Genomic DNA, 18,908 nt, shown 5'->3' with positions numbered 1-18,908 from the left:
GATTGAGCTAAGGTTCTGAATCATATTTCATACCATGTTTCACACTTACAAGTTTGGGCTTGAACTTGTCATTGTGAAGTAATTTAAGAAGGCGAAGGGCATTAGTAGGTGTTTTGGAAGAAAACCAGGAGCTCTGTGGAAGGTCTCAAGGCAATAAGACCATTTTAGGAGGTTCATGCCCTAATTCACACCATCTCCCAGTGATGTGCCTGGGAATCTCTGGATTAATAAGTGTCCCAGGTGATATGGTCAGGCAAGTTGGGAAACTTATGTCCAGAGCATTAGACATGAGATGTGGTTTCTGGGACCGGTTTTGCTACTGACTAGCTGTGTGAGCTCATACAAGTCTCCCAGTCTTCCCATCTTGAAAATTGAGGGTTTTGAACTAGGTGCTGTGATTGTTTCCTTCTAAAATTCTGTTCTTCTAGACAGACAAAAAATCCAACCTTAATTGAGCTATTTTTAACTTATAATGGCTATAATTTCCCCCCTCTAGATCTTAAAGAAGGATTTCCTGCTCTTGGTGAAGCATTTCTACTTTTCTCTGTCTTAGTATGAATGTAGTTGCCATGTTCTAAAGTGGCCTTTGCTTTATATTAATTTGCAAGATTCTTCTTTGCCTTAGGTCTGCTATCTACCACATGTGTTTTCTTGGTGTCTCAAAAGGTAATAGTGCCAGTTCTCCATTAATTTATAATGTGCAGGGAAAGCGCCACATGAATATTCTTCTTTTTTTCCACATGAATGTTCTAAAGCCATAGGTAATTAACACAGTGTTTTAATTATATGATAACTGCAAACTGCCAAGATTGCCCATCATCATGTTACCCCTTCAAAGGAATGGAGACAGGTGTTTGTTGGGTGCTGACTCCAATCACACACACCTGAAACAGGCATCAGGCATGTAACTGGGAGATGCTGATTACCCTTTTCTTCCTCTGAGAGGGTTATACCAAGAGGAAAGAAATAATTAGCTGTCCCCTAATTTAGGTACGTGATAGACCTATATGTTGGAAGACATCTCTGGCTTGTTTTCCTTCTCCCCTACAAATGAAGCATTAAGTTGAGCTGCTGCTTTCAGGAAGCTGTGACCCTATTCATCATTAATTATTATCCCCATTTGAGAGAAGAAGAGGCATACAAAGCCCATGGGAATTTCGTGGGCTTTAAAATTAGATTTGGGATTGCATCGTGGCTTCATCACTCAGCGAATATTGGCAAGTAATTTAGCCTTTCTGTTTCTTCATCTGTGAAATGAGTACAGTATCCTCTGCCTTGCAGGGATAATTGGGGACATTATTAGTATTATCAAAGGTGTCTAGCAGTGTCTGGCACCTGGAAGCATGTTCTATAAGCTCCTCTGTTTCTCCTCTGAAGTTCCTTGTACACAACCTGGAACATATTAGATTCTCAGGATTGAGCATGACACATAGTAGATGATTAATAGAAGTGTATTGCATTAATAGTAAGCACTTATTAAATGGTAGCTAGTATGATTACATAAAGTAAAACAATTGATTTTTTAAGTGTAAAAATGTGTCTAATTTTTCAAAATTTCAATTATTTCTTTGTACAAGTACTGTTCTGCAAGTAGATTAGTAGAATTGTTTGACAACATGGCAGAGAGAATTGATATAAACATAACAGATATGAAATAGTATGCTTTAAAAGCTTATTGGTTCTAACAAATTGCACTACCATAGTCAGATGTTACCGTAATCAGATGTTACATGTATGCATTCATGTAATAATATGGTACCTGCATGCATGGCGGGCTAAATCCCTTGTACCAGGTAAAGAAAGTTCTGTAATATTAGTACCTTCAGCTTCACTGCGGGGGTTTGCCCTCCCTTCCCATTATATTATTTGATTCATTCTTTGGTTTTATTTCAGAATTATACCTATGATTACTGAGTATCTATTATGTGGCCTTCTGTTGTATTCATAGAATATGTAATGACCAGCCAGAAGTCCTAGATAGATGATCTTTAAATTTTAGACCTACATCTAACTGATTAAGGCTTTGTGACTGTGGGATCCTGTACTTTGTCTTTAGTAAGTGCATGCTTTCTCCTCAACCTGTCTTTGGTAATTCATATGCTTTTATGCAGTTATACAGTGTGTTGCATGTAATACTTTTGGAGGATTTTTCTCCTACATTTTGAAACTATCTTAGTCTCAGAGACTTAATAAAATAGGTCTTGCTACTTGCTACTTGCTACTGGGTATCTGTAAGTAGAGTTTCTTTGCAGGCATGTTGACTTATTTTGGTTTAACATTACTGATGACAATTTAAAATTGGGGAAGTAAAAGTGTTATACTTTTTTTGTAGAATTTCTGTATTGAGGAAGTATCAGTCATAACTTTATGAGACTTCCTCTGTGTTCACTTTTTCTTAAAACTGGTGACACCACAGTTCACCCAGTCTCACAAACAAATTCTGGGAGTCATCGCTTTGATTCGTTTTACTTCATAATCCTTCATATCTAAAGAGTTTCTGGGTTCTACCTGTTTTAAACCCTTCCTTATTTTTCCAGTTCATCCCATCTGCTCTGTTCCATCTGCCACTATTTTAGATCAGGTGCCAGTTATTGATCTCATATCTTCCCTAACTGATCTCCCTGGTACAGCTCTGGTCTTTTCTTCACCATTGTCTTAAGTGAAATCTATATCCCTCTCCTTAAAACCTTTTAAAACTCCTTGTGAGCTACAGGTTCAAATCCAGTGTTCTTAATCCCATGTTAAGTGAGTTCTTGACTACCCCACCATGTTTAGATATTATTTTTCTGTGTAGTAGACAACTCTAATACCTGAAGTTTATATTACCTTTTGAGAAAGGAGTGAAGAAAAAACTAACTTGTACATAGGTGGAATTTCCTCCTACCTAGGAAGAGTATAGTGACGGGTAAAGTCTAAGTGTGGTAACAATTAAAGCTCCATTGCAATAAAGCTTTTTTTTTTAAATTCCAGTATAGTTAACACAGTGTTATATTAGTTTCAGGTGTACAATATAGTGATTCACCATAAGTATATTCTTAATCCCCTTCACCTGGTTCACCCATTCCCCCACCACCTCCCTCTGGTAGCCATCAGTTTGTTCTCTATAGTTAAGAGTCTGTTTTTTTGGTTTGTCTTTTTTTTATGTTATTTGTCTTTCTCTGACTTATTTCACTTAGCATTATACCCTCTAGATCCATCCATGTTGTTGCAAATGGCAAGATTTCATTCTTTTTTTTATTATTTATTTGAGAGGGAGAGTACGAGAGAGATTACAGAGGAAGAAGGAGAGGGAGAAGCAGACCTGCTGCTGAGCAGAGAGCCAAATGCGGGGCTTGATCCCAGAACCCTGAGATCATGACCTGAGCCGAAGGCAGAGGCTTAACCGACTGAGCCACCCAGGTGCCCCAGATTTCATTCTTTTTTATGGCTGAGTAATATTCCATTCTATATGTATACCATATTTTCTTTTTTTAATCTTTTTTTTTTTAAGATTTTATTTATTGGAGAGAGAGAGAATGAGAGACAGAGAGCATGAGAGGGAGGAGGGTCACAGGGAGAAGCAGACTCCCCACCGAGCAGGGAGCCCGATGCGGGACTCGACCCTCGGACTCCAGGATCATGACCTGAGCCGAAGGCAGTCGCTTAACCAACTGAGCCACCCAGGCGCCCCCCACATTTTCTTTATCCATTATCTATCAGTGGACAGTTGGGCTGCTTCCATAATTTGGCTATTGTAAATAATGCTGCATCTATAGGGGTGCATCTGTCTTTTCAAATTAGTGTTTTCATATTCTTTGGGTAAATATGCAGTAGTGGAATTACTGGATCCTATGATAATTCTACTTCTGGTTTTTTGAGGAACCTCCATACTGTTTTCCACAGTGTCTACACCAGTTCGCATTCCTACTAGTAGTGCACAAGGGTTCCTTTTTCTCCACATCCTCAACAATGCTTGTTGTTTCTTGTGTTTTTGATTTTAGCTGTTCTGACAGGCATGAGGTGATATCTCATTGTGATTTTGATTTGCATTTCCCTGATGATTAATGATGTTGAGCATGTTTTCATGTGTCTGTTGACCATCTCTTTGTCTTCCTTTTTTTTTTTTTTCCCCCCTTGGAGAAATGGATTGTTTGTTTTTGGGGCATTGAGTTTTATATGTTCTTTATATATTTTGGATATTAACCCTTTATCTGATATGTCATTCACAAATATCTTCTCCCATTCAATAGGTTGTTTTTTAGTTTTGTTGATGGTTTTCTTTGCTGTGCAGAAGCTACACTAAAGCTTATTAACATCTAAAGGAAGGCCATAGGCTTTAAGAGGGAGGATGGTATATAGTGGTAGCATACAGAAAAGCTGGGAGTCAGAAGAGTAAAATTGGCAGTGTCATTCAAAGCATTATTGGAGGTTTAACCATCCCTATTGTGCAGTCCTTGACTTATTCTTGTTGTGTAGATAAATGTATCTGATTGTCAGTGCCTGATGTCATTAAGCATTCTAATCACTGGTAACTCCCGTCCCTCACTATTAAGTGATCTGGTTGAAATTTAGTAGATGTTATAGTTTGCTTTATAGGAAGAAAAGGTACTGTTAGTTTTCTTGGCTATTAAATTTCTCTTTGTAAATCAGTAAATTGGATGTATATACCAGTCTTTTGTTGGTGTGACTAACTTTTGGTGGTTATACTGATACAGTCATATTTCTCTTAGAGCACACTGAATTCACTAAGATCCGGTGCCTGGTAGCACTTCTTGGCAGCTGGTTAGCTAGCTCCTCTGGGGACACCTTCCACTGTGATGTGTAACTCTTTATGCCTTCTTTGTTCACATGGCTTGTGCAAACATATTTCCTTTGGCTTCTAAAAATGTTAATATTTAAGTGATTGGGGTAAATAGATGAGCTACTGAATCATCTTTTTAATATAGTGATTTTCCCCTGCAGTGTTATAATCTATGGTTTTAAATACTAAGTACATTATTATAAATTTCCTAGGTCTTCACTTTCCCTAACTGGTCTTACCCTCAAGATTTGTGGAATGAATTTTGAATCTATTCATAGTAAAATAATGAATTCAGGGTTCAAAATTACATTGCACTCTCCCTCCCTGGATGTTTGCAAAATAGCAGCCACTTATCAAACACTCACAATGTGTCAAGCAGTGTACTGGAATATGTCTAATACTTTAAAAAAAAATACTCCTGCGAAGTATTTTTACAGATGAGGAATCTGAGACTCAAAAAGAGTTAAGGGGCGCCTGGGTGACTCAGTTGGTTAAGCGACTGCCTTCGGCTCAGGTCATGATCCTGGAGTCCCGGGATCGAGTCCCGCATCGGGCTCCCTGCTCGGCAGGGAGCCTGCTTCTGCCTCTGACCCTCCCCCCTCTCATGTGCTCTCTCTCTCTCATTCTCTCTGTCTCAAATAAATAAATAATAATAAAAATCTTTAAAAAAGAGTTAAATAACTCTCCCATTGTCACAGCTAGGAAAATAGCAGAATTGGGACTTAAATCACAGCTGTTAATTTCCAAAGTCGCTTCTCTTCCTAGTACTGGGTATATTCCCAGCACATTTAGTTATGTTTAAACAAACATATATATTATAACAATTCTGAACAATTTTTATAAACCTGTAGGACTCTGTGCCACATTTATGTTGGACATTTTTCTCATTTGCGGATTTTTTTAAAGAAAATGTTATGGATTTCCATGTTATTATACACTTAATTTATACAGTTGATTTCTCTGAAATAACATCTTGCCTAGTTATAACAACCTTCCTCTCTCCCAAGTTAATTTCTACAAAATTGATTCATGCCAAGGGTTTCATTATTCAGTATTTGCTATGAAATATGGGACTGTTTTTCTTATAAATGTTTCTGTCTTAAAGGCAGCACCATTACCCAACAAAGTCTCCTACCCTTCCCTAAATGTAAATCCTGCCTCTTCAGCAGCAGCAGAAGCTCTGCATTGTTTTCTGTTGGAAGTGTGAGCTCAAGGGTACAGACATTCCCACTGCTAAGCTGGTGCACTAACTGTGATCTGCCCTTGTTGTATTATTAATGGCACAATGTTTTTATGTTGCAGATGGCTGAGAGCTAGCAAGGAAAATTCAGGACCATGATGGCTCAGTTTCCCACAGCTATGAATGGTAAGCTGCTTTGTGCTTGTGGCAAGATAAAGAGGTTATGGGGTGTTTTTTGGTAGAGGTTGTAAAATATTCATTTTGGTATTTTTCCTTGAGCTTATAAATGCAAAACTTAAAGTATTCTTATTGAAAATGTTTTGATAGTTTACTTCAGAACCACTGCATATATCTTCTATTAGAATATTATGCAGCAAATCCTGTGACTCAGTATAAGCATGTTCTGCAGTATCATCTGGAATGTGTGCTTGCCTTTCAGCAGTTAAGAATAACCTAAAGGTATATTGTGTTTGATGCATAAAATGGGAGGACAAAAAGCAGAGTGCTGTAAGCGAAGAATATTAAAGGTATTTTCAATAGTTTAGGATGATTGTAAACTGATTAAACCAATAAAGATTCATCTAGTAATATACATATAAAATTATTCCTTTTATAAAGGGTTGTGTATGCCTATATGCACAATTGTTTAATATGAAACATTTTTAAAGAAAATGTTTAGGTAACTTCAGTGACAGAAAGGTTTTAAAGTGTTTTTTCTGGTTCTAGCTTTAATTCTTTTCCCAAGTACAAATTAACCACCCTTAATAAGTATTAAGGTACTGTGTATGTCATTTAGAATTAATTGAGAAAATGCATTATATTTTTAAATTGCTACAGAAATCTAAGATGTGACCTTAAATTTGTAGTAAATTTCATTAACCAATTGTAAATATAAAGGAATAGAGAGTCTAGTCAATAACTCTTTAACATTTAAATTGAAAGCAGTAATATTAAAGAACATTAGGGGGGAAAAAGGAAGCATCGTGAATAATTCTACCACTTTCAAACAGCAATTCTGTTTTAATGTTACCATCTTGTATTTGATCAATTACATCTTTTTAAAAAACATGTTTTCAGTCATAGGGCCAAGTTAAGTACATGGTTAATACAAAAGTACATGTTGTATATCCAAAATTTTAAGACTCAGGATTGACCTTGTGAGATTTAGGAAAGTTTAAGAAAAATGAATTATTTGTGTAAAAGGTAAAACCAAATTCTGTGTGGTAGAATTCTATGTCATGTAAGGATGGACTTGAGATAAGAGTTTTGTTTTGCTTTTTGCCTTTTCAGAACTCTTATTTAAAGATCAGTGTGAGCATTGCTGGAAGTGGTGTGGGATTATGGAGATTATTTGATGCCACAGGCAGCTTTTAAAAATTAAATAATGGGTTTTTTCTTCATAATGAGTGATAAACGTAAGTTTAGGATCAGGATAGTAATTGTAGTAGTAATGTGTTCTACCCAAATTTAGGATTTCTGCACACCATACAAAGGAGTTTGCGTTAAACGCATAGTTTAGTTTCAAACTTCAACCAAAATGTTTGGTTTACAAACAAAATGAACATAAAGCAGTATAGGCCTAGTCTTTCTTCATTCTGTTTCTTCCACTCCCTTAACATTTGTGTAACTACTTTGTAGCTCATTGCATTATATATGGAAGAATAATATTGGACAAAATGTTGGATAATTCCTTTAGGAGTGATATATAGAAATTAAGGTAGTAAAAAAAGGAATAGAGGTAGTAATTTTTTAAAAAAATTCTGAAGAATTGATAGCAAATGTAGGCTGTGGTACCCTCCTACTTAAGTTTATAATACAGCTGAAGATTGAAGATAATCTTGTGTATATCTAATGCAAGTCCAATTCAGAGTTTAAGATCTTACTGGAAGAGGCATTCCCATATAACACAAAACCTTCAAAAGCAGTGTTTGCTCTTCTAGGAAATGCTCAGTTATAGATGGTGTTAAATCTTTTCGATGCTCAGTACTGTTGGAACTTGTCTTTAAGTGCCCTAGACCAAGCTGTGTGTCTAAATGCTTCGAATGTATTTCTCACCTTTTGCCATGTCTATTTCATCATCCCAAGACTAACCACAGATTTAGACTTCTTTGGTTCGCGCAGAGCTGTGCTGCCTTATATAGTAGCCATTAGCTACATGTGACGATTTCAATTTAACTTTAATAATAAATAAATAAATTCCCTCAGTTATATAGCCACATTTCAAGCTCTCAAAGCCACATGTGGCCAGTGGCCATTGTATTGGACAATGCAGGTACAGAACATTTACATCATCTCAGAAAGTTCTATTGAGCAGATATTCTTTTCTTAGTCTCTTTGATGCTTCACTTCCCATCTCCTCAACAGAGCAAAAAAGATCAGTGCGTCATATTTTTACCACTCGTGGCTCTAATTCTGGTGTCTTCTGCACCAGCAGAATCATCCTTGCCAGAGTCTTCTTTGATCATGGTAGGTTTGCTTTCTGCTTTTCAAAAATGTAATGAAATTGTAAACACAGAGAGCCTGATATTTGAGTCATCAGGTGATAAGCAAGAGGCTACTTCAAATTCATGTTGCTGCCTGTTTGTAATGTACTGTAGCTTGTTCCAGCCATAAAACTGGGGGTTACTGAAGACTGGTTAAATGAGTAAGAAGTTCTGAAGCCCATGACAGTGGCTATATCCAAAATATGGAAGAGGGAAGGAGGAAGGGGAGGGAGAGAATGGCTAATGGCTTTAGGAGGAAAAAATGCCATTTTCGAGTTTTATTACCTTTTCAGAATTTTAGAGCTCATTAGTCTTTTCATCTGTGTGATTAGGAAATTGTTGAACATTGGATCTGCAGAATCAGAGGTGGTACTATACTGCATTTATAACCAGCCCAAGCATTTATTATTCATGTCCCAGTTAAGGCTTTAGTTCTATCTAGGCCAGTATTCTAGTTGTATTTTAGAGATTTAGGTTTGTACTGGGTTGAAATATATCATTTGACTATTATTTTGAACTAGACCCAGAAATAGTAATTTCACGGCACACAAGCAGGATTGAACATGTTTGAATCGTGTACCTTCAGAACTGTGTGTTAGAATACCGCTGTGCTACCACCCAGTTGTGTTGGCTGAACCTTGTGGTACTTGTGTGTGCACACCTGTGCGTATACCTCTGTGTAGGTATGTATGTCTATATATGTAAAACAGGGATGACACTATTTATCCCTGGGGGGGGGGGATTTAGCATATCGTGCATGTTCTGTAAATGTCTATTTTTCCTTCTACATAGACCATAAGAACATTTGTGACAGAGCCAGTACATGAGAAGATGAGAATAAGCAACAGAAATCTTTATGAAAATACCACATTCTCAATTTAGTGATGAGTGGGGGAAGTTGATAGAATTTTAATACATTTCTAAAGTGATCAGACAATGTAAAAGGTTGTTAGCTTTTCGAGGACAAATTAAACATCAACCCCAAAACTTAGATTTTCCTGACTTTCTGTAAGGCTTACAAATAAATACAGACAAACATTGGGAAATGTTTTACTAGAAGTTACAAATAATAAACTGTTGACTCTTGGAAAGGTTCTATTAGTATATATTCTAAGAAAGCCAGAATTGGATCAACTCTTTTTTTTTTAAGATTTTATTTATTTATTTATTTATTTGGGGGGGGGGCAGGGGGAGGGGTAGAGGGAGAGGGAGAGAGAATCTCAAGCAGACTCCACACCCAGCCCGATGCAGGGCTTGATCTCACAACCCTGAGATCATGACCTGAGCCAAAATCAATTCAGACACCTAACCAACTGAGACATCCAGGTGCCCCAGATCAACTATTTTAAAATTGTTTTTGAAGTACATATATTTCCTAGTTTTCTTATTTCTGTGTAACTTTTTCTTTGTGTAAAATTCTTAGTGCATTAACACCTTATGTTTTAACGTGGTCATTTTTTTTGAAGTGTCCAGATTTAAAGATTATTCAAATACTACTTAAAAATTATTCCTTGTCATAATGCTTTAGACATTTTTATTCTGTAAGTCCATTAATCATGATAATATTTAATCATGATAATATTTAATCATGATGTGTCTGATCTCTTGGCTAAGGGAGTGTATGAGTTCCTTTAAAGCATTCATTTTATTCATCCTTGTACCCCTAGTCTCTGTACACAACGGTGCCCCAAAATGTTTAACTGAATGTATATGAAGGTGTCAAGGTTGCTGGAACTAAACAAGAAACCTTATCAGATAGTTGAGTTGACCACTATGAAGACAGATAGCCAAGGAAAAGTGAGGTAACAGTAGGACATAAGAAAGCACTGTCCTTCTGATGCCACAGAGCCCTCTGCAGTCATAGGAAGCAGTTTGCCACTCCCTGGGGATGTACACTCCCTGGGTGTGTGTTAGAGCCCCTCACCCTTCCTAACCAGACTCTCCAGACTTAAAATAGTCTTACGGTTTCTGACTAAAACGCCTCGCTCTCAGTATTTTCTGGCAAGGGTACCTTTACCAGAAGGGGAAGAGCCTGAGAAAAATTTTAATGCTCTGACTTCTCCTCAGTTATATTCTTCCCTGGGATGGGATTGAGTAAGGAAACTAATTTATTGAACAGCCTCCATGTGGCTGGCATGTATTAGATGCTATATTTTTATTTTATTTTATTTTATTTTTTTTAAAGATTTTTATTTATTTTATTTGAGAGAGAGAATGAGATAGAGCATGAGAGGGGGGAGAGTCAGAGGGAGAAGCAGACTCCCCGCCGAGCAGGGAGCCCGATGCGGGACTCGATCCCAGGACTCCAGGATCACGACCTGAGCCGAAGGCAGTCGCTTAACCAACTGAGCCACCCAGGCGCCCCTATTTTGTTTTATTTTTAAGTTGGGTTTATTGAGGTATAATTTACCCTTCTTAAGTATATAGTTCGATGGGTTCTAACAAATGTATACAGTCATAAAAATCAGGATATGGAATATTTCCATCACCCAGAAGATTCCCTTATTCCTTTATACCCCGCCCTTAGCCACTGGCAACCACTGATCAGATTTCTGTGCCTACAGTTTTGCTTTTTCCTGAATGTCATATAAGTGAAATACACAATACATAGCTATTTGTGTCTGGCTCCTTTCACTTAACAAAAAACTTTTGCAGGTCATCCATGTCATTGTATATATCTTTCTTTTTCTTTGCTGACTAGAATTCCATTGTATAAATGTGTACCACAAGTTGTTTATCCATTCATCTATAAAAAACATCTAGGTTATTTCCAGGCTTTGGTGTCTAAACCAAATGTCTAAAGCTGCTGTAATCATCAGAGGACAGATTGTTATCTGGACAAAGTCTTCATTTCTCATGGGTAAATACCCAGGAGTTTTTTTGGGTTTGGTGTTGGTTTGTTTTTGGTTTTTTTTTTTAAGATTTTATTTATTTATTTGACAGAGCACAAGCAGGGGGAGCAGGAGAGGGAGACTCAGGCTCCCCACTGAGCAGGGAACCCACGCAGAGCTTGATCCAGGGCCCTGGGATCATGACCTGAGCTGAAGGCAGACACATAATCGACTGAGCCACCCAGGTGCCCCCTACCCAGGAGTTTATTGCTGGGTTGCATGGGAAATGCATACTTAACTTCATAAGAAGTTGCCAGACTCTTTTTTCTAAATTGTCTCAGTTTCCTTCCCCACCGGCATTATGTGAGAATTTGAGTTGCTCGGCATCCTTGCCAGCAGTTTTTTAAAAAACTTCAAACATTCTATGGGCATGGAGTGATATGTTACTGTAGTTTCAATATGCATTTCCCAGGGCACCTGGGTGGCTCAGTAGGTTAAGTGTCTGCCTTTGGCTCAGGTTGTGATCCCAGGGTTCTGGGATCAAGCCCCCCGAATCAGGGAGCCTGCTTCTCCCTCTGCCCCTCCCCCTGCTTGTGCTTTCTCTCTTTCTCCCTCTCTCTCTCTCAAAAATAAATAAATAGAACCTTTAAAAATAATAATACGCATTTCCCTGATGATCAGTGACATTGAACATCTTGTCACATGCTTATTTGCCATCTGTATATCTTTAATATGTCTGTTCAAAACTTTTGCCCATTTTTTGAAGGGGGGGGAGCAGGGATTGTATTAATGAGTTGAATAGTTCTTTATATATGCTGGATGCATGTCCTTTATTATATTTTGCAAATATTTTCTCCCAGTCTGTAGCTTGTCTTTTTCTTTTCTTTTCTTTTCTTTTTTAGATTTATTTATTTTAGAGAGAGAGCAAGCTCATGCGCGCCCAAGCATGAGTGGGGGGAGGGACAGAGGGAGAGAATCTCAAGCAGGCTCCCTGCTGCTGGACATGGGGCTCAATTTCATGACCCGTGAGATCATGGTCTGAGTTGAAATCACAAGTCCGATGCTTAACCGACTGAGCCACCCAGGTGCCCCATTGTCTTTTTACTTTCTTAACTGTCTTTAAGAAAGGAGAAAGTCCAACTTATCAAAAAGTTTTAATCATTTGTGTTGTTTGTGTCCTAATATTATTTCCTAATCCAAAGCCACAAAGATTTTCTTGTTTGCTTTCTTCACAAGAAGTTTGATAGTTTGGCTCCTGTGTTTAATTTTGTGATCCATTTAGAATTAATTTTTTGTATATGGTGCAGGATTGAGATGGTTTGGTTTGTGTTATTGTTGTTCATGTGGGTGTCCTGTTTTTTCAGCCTGGTTCAATGAAGGGTTATTCTTTCCCCATTGAATTACTTAATGTCTTTGTTGAAATCAAGTGACAACTTATTTGTGGGTTTATTTCTTTTTAATTATTGTCAGGGCAGATAGTTTAAGATTCTTAATTACGTCTGTGGATTCTGATCCTGTCTTCAACACTTACCAACTTTGATATGTTGGGCAAATTATTTAATCTCTCCATGCCTCTGTTTCCTCCTCTGTAAAACAGTGATAATAGGAATAGTGACCTCATGGAATTCTTGTGAGACTTTTAGAAACAGTACACATAAAGCTCTTAGAGAAATACCTAACACGTGGCAAGTTTCATTAAATGCTGGTGTTGTTATTTTACCAATCTAATAGATGAAGAATTATATTTAGTGTTATTTTTAGAGTAGATATATTACTTTTTACATAGTCTTTACAACAACCATGTAAACTTAGATAATCTTCCTAACTTTTAGAGGTGGCAGCTAAGGTACAGAGAACATGGGCATCTTATCCATAAGTATTGAGAGACAGTGTAGCACAGAGTTCAGGCTACCTGGGTTCTGATCTCAGCTCTGCCACTTATTAGTTGTGTGACCTTGAGCAAGTAACTTTACCACTAAGGGTTTTGGTTTCCCTCACCTGTGTCATGGGGATAAGAGTAGTACCTAATGTATAGGGCAGCGGTGGGAGTAGTGGGTTACTGCATAAAAAGTCCCTGACATAGAGTTGGGGCTCCGTGAAAGTGAGCTGCTTCCTTCTTTGTCATCCTTTGTTGTTGTCATTGTTTTTCTGTTGTCGTCAGTTTTCCAGATTCCTACGGTAGTAAAGCAGTCCATCCACACTCCTAGTCACAAGAGTAGTGACAGGTTAATTTGTTTACTTTATAATAAACTGATAAACCAAGTAGGTGTTTACTATGTGTGTGGTATTTATTTAGAAAGTGTGTAGGTTTAGCTGTTTTAGGAACTTAGTTCTTCAGTACATCTGTTTCTGTATTTTTAACTTTAATCTTAAAACTTATCTTTAAAAAAAAAAACAACAACTTATCTTTAAAAGAGGATGTTTATAGATTTTTTTTATCCATTCATTTAAGGATAAGAAATATTTGTTAAATCAGGTCCATCTTAGTGTTTCAAAGTATATGGGTACCTACTTTTCAATGATAGGCATTCCTGGAAACAACTCTGTAAGACAGATTTTATACCATAAACAGCAAACATGTATGAATTTATATACTTGGTTTCTTATGGGTGGAAGTTGAGTAAACTGAAAAGGTAGTCAGAAGTGAAGTATATAGATGGTTATTAGCTATGTTGAATGTGTAGAGAGGATGGGAATAGTATTTTATTCATCTTTTTATTTCCAGAATTTAGCTTATTGCGTATTTCGAGTGAGTGGTATACAGTAATTGTTCTATAGATTTTAATGGGGTGAATGAGTGAAGAACCTCAGGGCTGTGCTATATATGTATATTTTATGTACATATAATATATATATGGTCGTGATAGAGCTTTACTGTTTGTGTCACACAGGGATAGAGTACTGTCACTAAATGGACACCTGTGATTCATATTTACATTTTAGAATTATTTGGAGCATTTCTTGTATATATACTATAATATCTTTGCCTTTCACTTATGGTTTAGGAGGGCCAAACATGTGGGCTATTACCTCGGAAGAACGGACTAAGCATGACAAGCAGTTTGATAACCTCAAACCCTCAGGAGGTTACATAACAGGTTTGTATTTATATATTTATTTGTGAGTTATGTTCCTTTTCATGTAATGTCTTAGAATTAGTTTTAATTTGATTACCATCAATTTTGTATTACTAAGTGATAAAATTCCTATCAATCAGAATTCATGCATTAAAAAAAACAGTGGCTTTCTTATTTTACCTGCGTCTTAATTTGTTGTTTTGGATTTGGCTTATAGAAGATCTTTTTCTTAATCCTAAATGATAACCAATAATTTCAGTTTAATTGTCGAGTTTCCCACTTTAACATTATTTCTAGAATGTTTTCAGTTTATTTCTTAAGGTAATTGAGACTTTCTTCCAACCAAATTTATTAATGTGCTCTTAATCCATTGTGCCGGTTCCCTGTATAACAATCAGTATTACTAAATCTAGAAGAAGTACATATATCAGGCCCATCTCCTTGAAAATAATCTAGAAGTTTCTTTCTACAGTCTGTTTTTATAATGCTAGTTCTCTGTTTTTGAGAGTTGATACCAAGCGTTGATTGTTGGCACTAGCCCTTGTTTTGCAAGATGACCTCCAGAGCCTAAGGAGGATTAATTAGGTGTGTCTTTCAAATTTTTTTATATAGATTAAACTTTTTTTCTATGCCAAAGCACCTGAGTGCTTTATTTACAGTAATAGTAACTATAATGACTAATATTTACCAAATCTGTGCTGTATTTCAGATGCTATACCTAAGTGCATCATCTCATTTAATCTTGCAACAACCTTGTAAAGTAGCTACTATTGTCTGTATTTACAGATTGTTAGTATTGATCTGTGCTGTGAAACCTTTCAGTCTGATTTTGGAATCCATCCTCTTAGCCATTATAGCTTAATGTTATTTATACTTCTATAATAATAGCTACCTTTCCTGGTATCAGGACTGCGATTTGATTACCCTACTTACAAGTTAATAATGTAGTCTGTGACTGTCTCATGGATATGACACAAGACCCAGGGTTCCTGAGTCAGAGACAAAGGACTTTGTTACAAACGGCACAGCTAGCAGCGTGAGCATCAGCATGTTCCTATAAGCTTCTCTGTCCCCTAAGTCCCACAAGGTGATGCAGAGAGCCCAAAAGAATGTTAAAAATGCAGCAGTTGTGTTATAGGACAGGAACGCTGAGCCTGAGGGAACCCACCATTTTTAGCAAGCAGGCTTGTTTTTTTAGCCCAGGGGGAGTATTACCTCATCATGCCTCAAGATTGCTCACTGCAAACCCAACCTGAGAAGCGACCCAGGTGGAGAGCAGTTAGGGTCTTGCATTCTTGTCACACACAGCAGGACATAGAGGATTGTGAGAGACCCACTGGGTGACTGTCTTTCCCAACACCTGGTATTTTTTTATTTAGAACTCTTCTGGGGAATAGTGTTTTAAATTATGAATTTTATTAAATGGAAATATTATCAAGTAATACCCCAGTTACTATGAAAAAACTAAGATGAATAATGTAATCTTTCATCATTGAGTAATACATATAACTTCATTTGTGGCTTTTTTGTTTTAAAACCTAAATCTTATTAATGTAATGTAAATAATTTTATAAGCGTATTTCTGTTTAATTCTTTAGTGACTGCAATTAAAATGACAATAAAGCAATAGCATTATTATTGTCCGTTATTATTATTCAGAGGCATTGGAGGAATTCCATTTACTAATGTGCTATTTGATTTTTGCTTTTATTACCTTCAGGTGATCAAGCACGTACCTTTTTCTTACAGTCAGGCCTGCCGGCTCCTGTTTTAGCTGAAATATGGTAAAGTGTTCTCTCTTGTAGATGAATTTAAATTTCTGATAGTCTGGTTTTATTTTGTTTTTGATGTAGTGTTAATATAAAGATGTTTTTACTCATTGTCTGCTGTTGTTAAGTATTTCTTCATCTTTTAGGAAAATATATTTTATTGAGTAAATGACTGAAAATAATTGGGGTTTTGTTCTGTTGGACAAATTGGTTTTTTTTTTTTTTAAAGATTTTATTTATATATTTGAGAGAGAGAGAGAATGAGAGACAGAGAGCATGAGAGGGAGGAGGGTCAGAGGGAGAAGCAGACTCCCTGCCGAGCCGGGAGCCCGATGCGGGACTCGAACCTGGGACTCCAGGATCATGACCTGAGCCGAAGGCAGTCGCTTAACCAACTGAGACACCCAGGCGCCCCAGGACAAATTGTTTTTTACAGATTTTGTTTGAGAGAGAACGAGCCCAAGTTAGGAGGGGAGGAGCAGAGGGAAAAGCAGACTCCCCACTGAGCATGGAGCCCAAAGTGGGGCTTGATCCCAGAATCCTGGGATCATGACCTGAGCTGAAGACAGATGCTTAACCCACTGAGCCACCCAGGCACCCCTCTATTGGACAAATTTTTAATGTCCTTAGAATTTTCAGGGAAAGATGTATACATTGCCATTGAAAAACATTTCTTTATAATTTGGCAGACTCTCAAAGTCTTCTTTCTGTTACTTTTTAGTTATTTCCTTTCTTTTCTCTCATCATCTATAAACCCAAAATTAGCCCTCCCTTTTCCTGCTCCTACCTTAAACAAAATTGTTCTTTATATTATCTAGAGTTTTTTTTTTAATTTTTTAAAAGATTTTATTTATTTGACAGAGAAAGTGGAGGGGGAGCACAAACAGGGGGAGTGGAAGAGGGAGAAGCAGGCTCCCCACTGAGCAGGGACCTGAGCCGAAGGCAGATGTCCAACTGACTGAGCCACGCAGGCACCCCTAGGGTTTTGTTTTTTTAATGCATTTACAATAAATATCAACCCTTACCCCATCTTTCTTTCCACTTGGAATATTCCCATGCCTGGTGGAGTACTGGACACATAGCAAGCTTTGAACAAATATTTGGGCAAATTAATAGATTAAATTTAGAATGATTATACTCTTGAATAATTTCTTTCTGTCCACACTGGTGGAATTCATCCCAGAGGTCTCATAGATTCTCTCTACATGGATTCTGTGTAGACTGGCAGTATTTCATTAGATGCTGTCTTTGGTCAGTATTTCTTAATTTACAGGTTTTAGCTTTTTGGATTTTATTTGCTTAATTTTATATGTGTGGTTATTATGTGATGATCTGTGTGTGAATGCTATGTTGTTTCTATTTTATCATCCTTAAAAATAATGCTAACCCTACATACCAATCTACACACCTCATGATCCTTTTAGGGCTTTATCAGACCTGAACAAGGATGGGAAGATGGATCAGCAAGAGTTCTCCATAGCAATGAAACTCATCAAACTAAAGCTGCAGGGCCAACAGTTGCCTGTGGTCCTCCCTCCTATTATGAAACAACCTCCTATGTTCTCTCCATTAATTTCTGCCCGTTTTGGTATGTATTTATTAATTTATTATTCAATAAATGAATAATTTATTCAATTATTAATTGAATTGGCTGCATTTGATAGTTAAACTTCATTCCTATACGTAATATTGGGATTTAGAAAAGGGTTTGTTAGCATAAAACAATAATCCTCAGACTCCAAGTTAATTTTCATGTCTGAGATAAGATGTTAAACTCGCTATCATAGCAGGGGTGTCCTTGTGTCCCAGTTTTCCAGGAACAGTTCTGATTTATGCCTGTTGTCCTGGCCTCAAGTCTGGTTAGTGTTCCCTTTCACAATTCCCAGTTGGATGATAAATTATATGACCCCCCCTAGTTAGAGCTGATCTTAAGTACTATTCTTAGTTTCCTCTCTACTCTGTATGAGTAACAGAAAAAATGTGAACAATTTTAAACTCACTTGAAATGGTTTAAGTTGGGAGGTAACTTAAAATTATTCCTAAGTAGAAATTTTTCTAATTTAAAGGTTAATTACCCAGCTAAATTTAGGGCTAAAAGTTGCAGACTTTGTGCTCGTTAATTTACATATTCATCAGAGAGAATCTGTTTTCTGTTCAATTTGATTAGCCAATTTCTTATTAAGTATATATAAGAAGCACTCATTGGAATGGAACATTCAGTTAGATATCTCTGTGAATCTGAAACATGTTCTTTCATTCCAGATGTTAGATCTTAAAATACTAAATTCTTTGACTATTGCAGTGAGCTCTAGAGATAAATACCAGATTGTGTGACCATCTTATATAGTGTACCTAGTAATCTGCAATTAGTAAGTGAATAAAAGTCATCATTTTATTCTTTTTAAAGAATTGTTCTTAAATCCATGGATGTGTTACTTAGAAGAAAAGTAAAATATGTGGCTTACTTCCTTCTTACAAATAATGATATGCATAAATGGGTCTTCTAACATATCTAGTAACTAGAATATCCTTTTTTGGGGGGTGGGAACATTGGGGGAGTGTGTGTGTGTGTGTGTGTGCGTGTGTGTGTTGAGTAACTCAACAGCACTATACTTATCCTTACACAAAACCCCACATTTAATCAGGTAATACAGTCTCTCTTTAAGAGTACTAATATTTAATTGGAAAAGGATGCTCAGCTTTCGTCATGATGCTAGAAGAGAATCTTTAACTCCTTAGAAGGCATTCCCATAGTTCACACAGGTCAGAATGTTGATATTAAAAGCAG

The 18,908-nt window shown here is 36.9% G+C and overlaps 1 protein-coding gene across 5 annotated transcripts in view; it reads left to right on the top strand.

Moving 5' to 3' along the window:
- The window catches only part of ITSN2 (intersectin 2), a 140,428-nt gene that overhangs the window by 21,830 nt on the left and 99,690 nt on the right, over nucleotides 1–18,908 (top strand). For 3 of the 5 annotated variants that reach the window (XM_035000682.1, XM_035000681.1, XM_035000684.1), the window contains exons 2-6: nucleotides 6,083–6,146; nucleotides 8,325–8,426; nucleotides 14,280–14,372; nucleotides 16,072–16,135; nucleotides 17,545–17,708. In XM_035000682.1, coding sequence (XP_034856573.1) covers nucleotides 6,116–6,146; nucleotides 8,325–8,426; nucleotides 14,280–14,372; nucleotides 16,072–16,135; nucleotides 17,545–17,708 — 454 coding nt within the window. In that variant the 5' untranslated portion in view covers nucleotides 6,083–6,115. Of the gene's footprint in view, nucleotides 1–5,469; nucleotides 6,147–8,324; nucleotides 8,427–14,279; nucleotides 14,373–16,071; nucleotides 16,136–17,544; nucleotides 17,709–18,908 lie in introns of those variants that run through there. The other 2 variants (XM_035000683.1, XM_035000685.1) reach the window with 2 other exon arrangements.

The sequence above is a fragment of the Mirounga leonina genome, unplaced genomic scaffold (assembly GCF_011800145.1).
Source record: "Mirounga leonina isolate KUSES-001 unplaced genomic scaffold, KU_Mleo_1.0 Mir_125, whole genome shotgun sequence".
NCBI lineage: Eukaryota > Metazoa > Chordata > Mammalia > Carnivora > Phocidae > Mirounga > Mirounga leonina.
Note: the sequence above shows the minus strand (reverse complement) of the source record. Positions and strands in the feature narration are given on the sequence as shown.